The sequence below is a fragment of the Dreissena polymorpha genome, chromosome 7 (genome assembly GCF_020536995.1).
Source record: "Dreissena polymorpha isolate Duluth1 chromosome 7, UMN_Dpol_1.0, whole genome shotgun sequence".
NCBI lineage: Eukaryota > Metazoa > Mollusca > Bivalvia > Myida > Dreissenidae > Dreissena > Dreissena polymorpha.
Genome location: NC_068361.1, coordinates 55,068,874 through 55,080,879, shown reverse-complemented (window position 1 = coordinate 55,080,879; position 12,006 = coordinate 55,068,874). Strand labels below are relative to the sequence as shown.

General features: G+C 42.0%; 1 protein-coding gene across 2 annotated transcripts in view; it reads left to right on the top strand.

Moving 5' to 3' along the window:
• Positions 1 to 12,006, top strand: part of LOC127838313 (receptor-type tyrosine-protein phosphatase S-like) — a 46,747-nt gene that overhangs the window by 10,051 nt on the left and 24,690 nt on the right. The window contains exons 3-4 of one of the 2 annotated variants that reach the window (XM_052365976.1): positions 1,793 to 1,888; positions 10,686 to 10,835. In XM_052365976.1, the coding sequence (XP_052221936.1) occupies positions 1,793 to 1,888; positions 10,686 to 10,835 (246 nt within the window). The remainder of the gene's footprint in view (positions 1 to 1,792; positions 1,889 to 10,685; positions 10,836 to 12,006) is intronic. The other variant, XM_052365975.1, reaches the window with a different exon arrangement.

Sequence of the window (12,006 nt, the reverse complement as noted above, 5' to 3'; positions counted from 1 at the left end):
CGATTTGAAATTGCACTTGTTCGTCAATCACTTAGAACCTTCACCTTTATGCGTATGTGGAGAAGTTGAATCAGTGTATCATTTCTTTTTTATTTGTCCACGCTTTTCTGAACAACGTACTACTCTTTTTGAAACCCTACACGCAATTGAACAAATAAATTGCAATACAATGCTTTTTGGTAATGACATGTTATATAATGACAACAACTGCTTCATGTTTAAAAATGTTCAGATATTTATTAAGACGACAAAGCGTTTTTCATAATGATGTTGTAGCACATAGTTATGTTTATTCTCCTGGATAGGACTTCACTATCTCAAGGTTGTACTATATGTTTTATTTCCAATGCTTTACAAACCATGATTTTCTTTTGTATTTTACTTGCGCACTTGTATTTTGCTTTCTTAAGACAAATGTAATCTTGACCATGTAACTTATAGCTTTACAAAATCACGCTATCGTCACGAATATATGCAATGTAAATAACAGAACAGGGAAAGACCACCAATAATGTTGTTAGAACTTTAGGTCCTACCCTTTTTTCAAAACAGTTGTATTTCTATATTTGTTCTGTAGTTGTGTAACTATTTTGGAAATAAAATATGTTAAAAAAAAACAAAAAAACAAAAAACAAAAAAAACGGGTAACTAAAAAAATAAAAAATAAAAATATATAAAAAAAACATTGCCACCGAGCGCCTGTGTGAACATTCACACATTGTTGCACAGCTTTGGAGACTGACCGTTCAACTTATTTCAAAACAAAAGCATTTCCAATAAACAATTTGCGTTTACTTATAATAATCTTAAAAACTTATACCCACCGGCAATAGTTGATTAAACACTGATGCTTTTGAATAACTATAACATCGTCGTCTAGAACTCCAATGAGATATGTGCAAATCGTGATTTATATCTAATCCGTTGTCACTTCATTATTTACCGTAGGAAAACTGGATAAAAATTGTTATAATTTATTGGCGTCGCACTGGAGTGCGGCGACTATATATGTAATGCATGTTTTTTTCGCTTATGGGAGAAGTTATTTTACGGATCAATGTATATATTTATGTTTTAAGAATATCTTGCATAGTGGTGATTTTTTTGTGAATTAGTGTAAATTAGTACTGGATTTGTGCCTATTACATTTATTACAACATTTATTGCCAATAATGCAAAGCTAATTGTTTTAATTAATAACTGATCCACAACTGATCACAGAGGAAATATCACAGGGACTGGGCAAATACACGATTCGTTCATACGACACAAGGACACTATTTTGTTTTACGGATCATTTCGGCTTAGAGGACTCACCAGTCACGTAAAATATCGAATATAATATATATTTTTTATAAACAACTGGAAGCAAGATGAGTTGCAGATATTGGTCAGTAACCATATTTTAACTTACTCTTTTGACCTGTTAATTCTTTTCAGCTCAATTCAACAGTGAAAAATGCCCATAATATCACTTTCAGAAACGCATACATTGTCAAAATAAATGTTCAATCGAACTCGTTTTTTTTATTATTATAAGTCCTCCAGGTTCTCTATAAAATTATTAATCAGTACTTCATTTTCAACTTTGTTTTACAAATAAACACCCGCTTTTTAATGTTTTGGGACAAAATAAATTTTCAGCAGCGTGGTACAGAAATCCGTATTTTAATAATCATTTAGTATTTATTCGTAAGCCGAGTGCCTAGTGCAACTTGATTTTGAAAATAATTATATTTTAAATACTGATTTATTTTTTACAGAAATAGGACATTATAATAATATTTTACAGACTGTCACATCTCCTGCACAAACTGTACATCGTACGGCGAGAACCACTGTCTGCAATGCAAGCTGGGGTACAGGAACGTGTCTGGCACGTGTGGGCGTAAGTATAGAGTAACCACTGCGAATAGCTCATATGTGGAACCTTGTGAAAAGCCCGTGTCAGTGTAAGTACATACTCTCCTACAGCGAAAGACTCCTGTCTGAAACATTGTCACAAATCAGCGTAAGTACAGACTCTCCTACTGCGATGAATACTGTCTATGACATAGTTACAAATCAGTGTAAGTACAGACTCTCCTACTGCGAATGAATTGTGTGTGGAACATAGTCACAAATCAGCGTAAGTGAACACACTCCTACTGCGAATGAATCCTGCCTGGGACATAGTTACAAATCAGCGTAAGTACAGACTCTCCTACTGCGAATGAATTGTGTGTGGAACATAGTTACAAATCAGCGTAAGTACAGACTCTCCTACTGCGAATGAATTGTGTGTGGAACATAGTCACAAATCAGCGTAAGTGAACACCCTCCTACTGCGAATGAATCCTGCCTGGGACATAGTTACAAATCAGCGTAAGTACAGACTCTCCTACTGCGAATGAATCCTGTGTGGAACATAATTACAAATCAGCGTAAGTACAGACCCTCCTACTGCGAATGAATCCTGCCTGGGACATAGTTACAAAACAGCGTAAGAACAGACTCTCCTACTGCAAATGAATCCTGCCTGGGACATAGTTACAAATCAGCGTAAGTACAGACTCTCCTACTGCGAATGACTCCTGTCTGGAACATAGTCACAAATCAGCGTACGTACAGACTCTCCTACTGCGAATGAATCCTGTCTGGAACATAGTTACAAATCAGTGTAAGAACAGACTCTCCTACTGCGAATGACTCCTGTGTGGAACATAGTCACAAATCAGCGTAAGTACAGACTCTCCTACTGCGAATGAATCCTGTCTGGAACATAGTCACAAATCATTTTAAGTACAGACTCTCCTTCTGCGAATGAATCCTGTCTGGGACATAGTTACAAATCAGCTTAAGTACAGACTCTCCTACTGCGAATGAATCATGTCTGGGACATAGTTACAAATCAGCGTAGTCCAGACTCTCCTACTGCGAATGAATCCTGTGTGGAACATAGTCACAAATCAGCGTAAGTACAGACTCTCCTACTGTGAATGAATCCTGTCTGGGTCATAGTTACAAATCAGCGTACGTACAGACTCTCCTACTGCGAATGACACCTGTCTGGAACATAGTCAGAAATCAGTGAACGTACAGACTCTCCTTCTGCGAATGACTCCTGTCTGGAACATAGTCACACATCAGTGTAAGTACAGACTCTCCTACTGCGAATGACTCCTGTCTGGAACATAGTCACAAATCAGTGTAAGTTCAGACTCCTACTGCAAAATGAATCCTGGCTGGGACATAGTTACAAATCAGCGTACGTACAGACTCCTACTGCGAGTGACTGACTCCTGTCTGGAACATAGTCACAAATCAGTGTTAGTACAGACTCTCCTACTGCGAATGACTCCTGTCTGGAACATAGTCACAAATCAGTGTAAGTACAGACTCTCCTACTGCGAATAACTCCTGTCTGGAACATAGTCAAAAATCAGTGTAAGTACAGACTCTCCTACTGCGAATGACTCCTGTCTGGAGCATAGTCACAAATCAGTGTAAGTACAGACTCTCCTACTGCGATGACACCTGTCTGGAACATAGTCACAAATCAGTGTAAGTACAAACTATCCTACTGGGAAAGACTCCTGTCTGGAACATAGTCACAAATCAGCGTACGTACAGACACTCCTACTGCGAATGAATACTGTCTGGGACATAGTTACAAATCAGCGTAAGTACAGACTGTCTTACTGCGAATGAATCCTGTGTGGAACAAAGTCACAAATCAGCGTAAGTACAGACCCTCCTACTGCGAATGAATCCTGCCTGGGACATAGTTACAAATCAGCGAAAGTACAGACTCTCCTACTGCAAATGAATCCTGCCTGGGACATAGTTACAAATCAGCGTGAGTACAGACTCTCCTACTGCGAATGACTCCTGTGTGGAACATAGTCACAAATCAGCGTACGTACAGACTCTCCTACTGCGAATGAATCCTGTCTGGAACATAGTCACAAATCGGCGTAAGTACAGACTCTCCTACTGCGAATGAATTCTGCCTGGGACATAAGTTATAAATCAGCGTAAGTACAGACTCTCCTACTGCGAATGAATCCTGTCTGGAACATAGTTACAAATCAGCGTAAAGTACAGACTCTCCTACTGCGAATGACTCCTGTCTGGAACATAGTCACAAATCAGCGTACGTACAGACTCTTCCTACTGCGAATGAATCCTGTCTGGAACATAGTTTACAAATCATTTTGAGTACAGACTCTCCTTCTGCGAATGAATCTGTCTGGGACATAGTTACAAATCAGCTTAAGTACAGACTCTCCTACTGCGAATGAATCATGTCTGGGACATAGTTACAAATCAGCGTAAGTCCAGACTCTCCTACGCGAATGAATCCTGTGTGGAACATAGTCACAAATCAGCGTAAGTACAGACTCTCCTACTGTGAATGAATCCTGTCTGGGTCATAGTTACAAATCAGCGTACGTACAGACTCTCCTACTGCGAATGACACCTGTCTGGAACATAGTCAGAAATCAGTGAACGTACAGACTCTCCTTCTGCGAATGACTCCTGTCTGGAAACATAGTCACACATCAGTGTAGTACAGACTCTCCTACTGCGAATGACTCCTGTCTGAACATAGTCACAAATCAGTGTAAGTACAGACTCCTCCTGCAAATGAATCCTGGCTGGGACATAGTTACAAATCAGCGTACGTACAAGACTCCTACTGCGAGTGACTGACTCCTGTCTGGAACATAGTCACAAATCAGTGTTAGTAACAGACTCTCCTACTGCGAATGACTCCTGTCTGGAACATAGTCACAATCAGTGTAAGTACAGACTCTCCTACTGCGAATAACTCCTGTCTGGAACATAGTCAAAAATCAGTGTAAGTACAGCTCTCCTACTGCGAATGACTCCTGTCCTGGAGCATAGTCACAAATCAGTGTAAGTACAGGACCTCCTACTGCGAGAATCCTGTCTGGAACATAGTCAAAATCAGTGGTAAGTAGCAAACTATCCTACTGGGAAAGACTCCTGTCCTGGAACATAGTCACAAATCAGCGTACGTACGGACACTCCTACTGCGAATGAATACTGTCTGGGACATAGTTACAAATCAGCGGTAAGTACAGACTGTCTTACTGCGAATGAATCCTGTGTGGAACAAAGTCACAAATCAGCGTAAGTACAGACCCTCCTACTGCGAATGAATCCTGCCTGGGACATAGTTACAAATCAGCGAAAGTACAGACTCTCTCCTACTGCAAATGAATCCTGCCTGGGACATAGTTACAAATCAGCGTGAGTACAGACTCTCCTACCTGCGAATGACTCCTGTGTGGAACATAGTCACAAATCAGCGTACGTACAGACTCTCCTACTGCGAATGAATCCTGTCTGGAACATAGTCACAAATCGGCGGTAAGTACAGAACTCTTCTCTACCTGCGAATGAATTCTGCCTGGGACATAGTTATAAATCAAGCGTAAGTACAGACCTCTCCTACGGCGTAATGAATCCTGGTCTGGGACATAGTTACAAATCAGCGTAAGTACAGACTCTCCTACTGCGAATGAATCCTGTCTGGGTCATAGTTACAAATCAGTGTAAGTACAAACTATCCTACTGGGAAAGACTCATGTCTGGAACATAGTCACAAATCAGCGTACGTACAGACTCTCCTACTGCGAATGAATACTGTCTGGGACATAGTTACAAATTAGCGTAAGTACAGACTGTCTTACTGCGAATGAATCCTGTGTGGAACAAAGTCACAAATCAGCGTAAGTACAGACCCTCCTACTGCGAATGAATCCTGCCTTGGACATAGTCACAAATCAGCGTACGTACACACTCTCCTACTGCGAATGAATCCTGTCTGGGAACATAGTCACAAATCAGCGTAGTACAGACTCTCCTACTGCGAATGATCCTCCTGTGGGACATAGTACAAATCAGCGTACGTACAGACTCTCCTACTGCGAATGAATCCTGTCTGGAAAATAGTTACAAATCAGCGTAAGTACAGACTCTCCTACTGCGAATGAATCCTGTCTGGGCATAGTTACAATCAGTGTACAATCAGCGTGAGACAGACTCTCCTACCCTATGCGAAATCCTGTCCTATGGTACAGATCAGCGTAAAGTACAGACTACTCCAGACCACTGCGAAACATCCTGGGACTGGAAAGTCAATATGTGTTCAATCAGCGTAAGTACAGACTCTCCTACTGCGAATGAATCCTGTCTGGGACATAGTTTACAAATGTAAGTCAGCGTAAATACATCACTCCTACTGCGAATGACATCCTTCGACTTCAATCATCCATCATAGCGTAATCAGGATCTCCTCGCATATGAATGTGATCCTGTACATAGTGGACTAACAACAAGTATACCTGCTCCCTACGGTCTGAACTGACTACTTACCTCTAATGGCATGCATCTTTATCCCCACGTTTCCTCGAGAGTGGGATATTGTGGGAAAGGTGCGTAAGTGTGGTCTGGGTGCACCTGCATTCCTCCTACACTACTTGCACTAGAACCTTGAAACTTACATACATGGAACTATAGCATATGCACTAATGGGACGGTGACATATGTTCGAGCAACCCTGAGTACAGGAATTATCTGGCGACCCGGGTCTTATACAATTATCTGGTGTTGGTATCAAGAGATTTCATATTCTCATTTTTTCTCATGTTATTGTACCTTATAACTTCATTTGCCGCATTTCTCAATTTCCAGCACCACGATACTACTCTTATGGCATACGGTACAACACCGATATGACAATGCTCCACTATTATACCAATCCTTGTACCTACCCATTCCACAGCCACACGCCCCACCCAAAACCCTTAGGCACGTTCAATCACACACACCATCCACTCCCCTACCACAAACCTTGATACTCATTTCACACGATTCACTTCAAATTGATACTGAACCTCTCTATGACATCTCATCAGCTATGCATGCCCCATTACCAACCCTAGGGCAACCCGCCCATGGCCACGCCCACATAGGCCACCCCCACAAAATTGCCTTTTACTATAATTTCTTCATTTCTACACTGATTCACTTCAAATTGATACTGAACCTCTCTCTGACAATACATTAATCTCAGCTATGCATGGCGCCATAACCAACCCTGGGCCCCCGCCCACGTTGGCCACGCCCACATAGGCCACGCCCACCCAAATTGCCTTTTACTATATTTCTTCATTTCTACACCAATTCACTTCAAATCAATACTGAACCTGTCTTATAACAAAACAGTTAATCTCAACTATGCATGGCCCCATTAAACCCTGGGGCGCCCCGCCCACCCAAAATTGCCTTTTACTATAATTTCTTCTTTTCTACACCGATTCACTTCAAATTGATACTGAACCTCTTTTATGACAATACAGTCAATCACAACTATGCATGGCGCCATTACCAACTCTGGGGCGTCCCCGCCCACATACCACGCCCACCCAAAATTGCTGTTTACAATAATTCTTCATTTCTACACCGATTTACTTCAAATTGATACTGAACATCTCTTATGAAAATACGGTCAATCTCAACTATGCATGGCCCCATTACAACCCTGGGGCGCCCCGCCAATAATAGGCCACACCCACCCAAAATTGTCTTTTACTATTATTTCTTCATTTCTACACCGATTCACTTCTAATTGATACTGAACTTCTCTTATGACAATACGGTCAATCTCAACTATGCATGGCCCCATTACCAACCCTGGGGCGCCCCTGGGTCAAACATGCGGCGTGGGGATACGCGTCGACCTCTGCCGCGCCATTTCAAGTTACAAATCAGCGTAAGTACAGACTCTCCTACTGCGAATGAATCCTGTCTTGGACATAGTCACAAATCAGCGTACGCACAGACTCTCCTACTGCGAATGACTCCTGTCTGGGACATAGTCACAAATCAGTGTAAGTAGAGACTCTCCTATTGCGCATGACTCCTGTCTGGAACATAGTCACAAATCAGTGTAAGTACAGACTTCCCTACTGCAAATGAATCCTGGCTGGGACATAGTTACAAATCAGCATACGCACAGACTCTCCTACTGCGAATGACTCCTGTCTGGAATATAGTCACAAATCAGTGTTAGTACAGACTCTGCTACTGCGAATGACTCCTGTCTGGAACATAGTCACAAATCAGTGTAGTACAGACTCTCCTACTGCGAATGACTCCTGTCTGGAACATAGTCACAAATCAGTGTACGTATAGACTCTCCTACTGCGAATGACTCCTGTCTGGAACATAGTCACAAATCAGTGTAAGTACAGACTCTCCTACTGCGAATGAATCCTGTCTGGAACATAGTCTCAAATCAGTGAAAGTACAGACTCTCCTACTGCGAAGACTCCTGTCTGGAACATAGTCACAAATCAGCGTACGTACAGACTCTCCTACTGCGAATGAATCCTGTCTGGAACATAGTCACAAATCAGCGTAAGTACAGACTGTCCTACTGCGAATGAATCCTGTGTGGAACATAGTCACAATCAGCGTAAGTACAGACTCTCCTACTGCGAATGAATCCTGTCTGGAACATAGTCACAAATCAGCGTCGTACGTACAGACTCTCCTACTGCGAATGAATCCTGTCTGGGACATAGTTACAAATCAGCGTAAGTACAGACTGTCCTACTGCGAATGAATCCTGTGTGGAACAAAGTCACAAATCAGCGTAACTAGACTCTCTACTGCGAATGAATCCTGCCTGGGACATTTTACAAATCAGCGTGAGTCAAGACTCTCCTACTGCGAATGACTCCTGTGTGGAACATAGTCACAAATCAGCGTACGTACAGACTCTCCTACTGCGAATGAATCCTGCCTGGGACATAGTTACAAATCAGCGTAAGTACAGACTCTCCTACTGCGAATGAATCCTGCCTGGGACATAGTTACAAATCAGCGTAAGTACAGACTCTCCTACTGCGATTGCATCCAGTCTGGGACATAGTTATCCCCACGTGTTTTCGGAGAAAAAGTGGGGATATTGTGGTGATGTGCGTCCGTCAGTCCTGGCCACCTGCTCCTCCTACACTATTAGCACTAGAACCTTGAAACTTACGTACATGGTAGCTATGAGCATATGTGCGACGGTGACAGTGACGGAATTTTGATCTGACCCCTGGGTCAAAAGTTATGGGGGTTGGGGCTGGCAGGGTCAGAGATTTTCGATCATTTTTTATGTTATTTTACATAAACTTCTTCATTTCTGCACCGATTTACTTCAAATTGATACTGAGCCTCTCTTATGGCAATACGGTCAATCTCAACTATGCATGGCCCCATTGCCAACCCTGGGGCGCCCAGGCCACATAGGCCACGCCCACCCAAAATTGCCTTTTACTATAATTTCTTCATTTCTACACCGATTCACTTCAAATTGATACTGAACCTCTCATATGACAATACGGTCAATCTCAGCTATGCATGGCCCCATTACCAACCCTAGGGCATCCCGCCCACATAGGCCACGCCCACCATAGGCCACGCCCACCCAAATTGCCTTTTACTATAATTTTCTTCATTTCTACACTGATTCACTTCAAATTGATACTGAACCTTTCTTATGACAATACGGTCAATCTCAGCTATGCATGGCGCCATAACCAACCCTGGGGCACCGCCCACGTTGGCCACGCCCACATAGGCAACGCCACCCAAAATTGCCTTTAACTATAATTTCTTCACCGATTCACTTCAAATTAATACTGAACCTCTCTTATAACAAAACAGTTAATCTCAACTATGCATGGCCCCTTACCAGCCCTGGGGCGCCCGCCCACGCAAAATTGCCTTTTACTATAATTTCTTCTTTTCTACACCGATTCACTTCAAATTGATACTGAAACTCTTTTATAACAATACAGTCAATTACAACTATGCATGGCGCCATTACCAACTCTGGGGCGCCCCGCCAACATAGACCACGCCCACCCAAAATTGACGTTTACAATAATTTCTTCATTTCTACACCGATTTACTTCAAATTGATACTGAACATCTCTTATGACAATACGGTCAATCTCAACTATGTATGGCCCCATTACCAACCCTGGGGCGCTCCGCCCATAATAGGCCAAACCACCCAAAATTGTCTTTTACTATAATTCTTCATTTCTACACCGATTCACTTCTAATTGATACTGAACTTCTCTTATGACAATACGGTCAATCTCAACTATGCATGGCCCCATTACCACCCTGGGGCGCCCCTGGGTCAAACATGCGGCGTGGGGATACGCGTCGGCCTCTGCCGCGCCATTTCTAGTTACAATCAGCGTAAGTACAGACTCTCCTACTGCGAATGACTCCTGTATGGATCATAGTCACAAATCAGTGTAGTACAGACTCTCCTACTGCGAATGACTCCTTCTTCATGGAACCTAAGCAAGTGCCTGCGTGAGTGAAGAGTCCATTGTGAATGAATCCAATCTTGAGCCTATTTTAAAACTAAGTGAAAGCTTTACCACGCAAATGACTTTGGCTCACACGGCCTCATGTACAGACAGTGCCCGATTACGTTAAATATATAAAGTACAAAGACGTTTGTTCAGCGATACGTTGAAAGATGGATTTAAAATTGAACACAAATATAATAATAATAATAATAATAATAATAATAATAATTATTGTATTATTATTACTATTATTATTATCATCATTATTATTTTGTTCCCTGTTTACAGTGTGTCCGCCGAACACTTTCGGTCCAGACTGTGCGTCCACGTGCCGTTGCCTGAACCCCCAAGACCCCGCTGAGTGCGACCCTGCCAACGGGCACTGCGCAAGCTCCCAGTGCGCCCAGGGCTGGCAGGGCGTACCCACCTGTCAGACACGTACGTTACACATGTCTGGTAGCCAGACTTTTATTCACAAACGGATCTGTACAAGCACCAATGCCCGAACACACTTGTGTTTTGGTACAAATTACTTATGCCCGTGTACATCATTGAATAGTTACTTGTGCATGGCTAATACAAGTAAAATCAGCCGATGCAATAAATCATGTGTTTTATCTTCCTTCAACTGCCTAGCAATTTGCAAGATTTTTTAAATCTTTAACAATATGAGCGGAATCATTTCAAATCAGTTTTAACGAATATCAAAGTCGTTTTTTTTTTTAATACTATCTACCTTCCGGACCTCAAACCATTTATGCTTTGGGTAGGGGCGACTCGTCCATAGAAGTGACTTGGTTAGCTAATAATTCAGCGTATAGTTCATGAACCAACTAATATATTAACTTTAAATTCCTATACCAACAGATGTAGAAACATATGTGTTTTTTCAATCATTTTTCAATATGTAAATTGCACTTTTCCGCAGATCTGATTTATAATAAGTTCGGATTTTGACACCAATATTTTAACTCTTTGCTATGGTTAAATAATTTATTTTCATTTATCAAAAATTACAACATCACCTCGTACTGATTTAGTTTTGAAATCAAAAACATCATCCGTGCGTGTTGTTTTAATGCCTTGATTGCTCAGTACGTGATATCTACAAGCAATGATTCATCACATTGTAATTTGATGTTAAATGAGCCTCGTTCTGGGAAAACTTGCCTTAATGACTGTGCGGAAATTGTCGTTCCATATTAGCCTGTGTATTCCGAACAGGCTAATCAGGGACAAGACTTAACGCTTTCATATATTGTTTTTATTTAAAGGAAGTCTTCTTAACGAAAATCCATTTTAAACGGAAAGTGTCGTCGCTGATTCGCCTGTGCGGACTACACATGCTAATTTGGGACGACACTTAACGCACATGCATTAACCCACATTTTCCAGAGCGAGGAAAATACGTTTGACATTGTGCCATGTAATGGTTTCGTTTTTCCGTGGTTATACGCCCTCCATTCGTCTACTACGCAGCATGCAGCGAAGGTTCGTTTGGTTTCGGGCTGTGTGCAGGCATGCCACTGCCCCCTGGTGATACCTGCTCCCCCGTCAACGGTCTCTGCTCCAGCGGAGCATGCGCGATAGGCTGGGCCAGTACAGGATG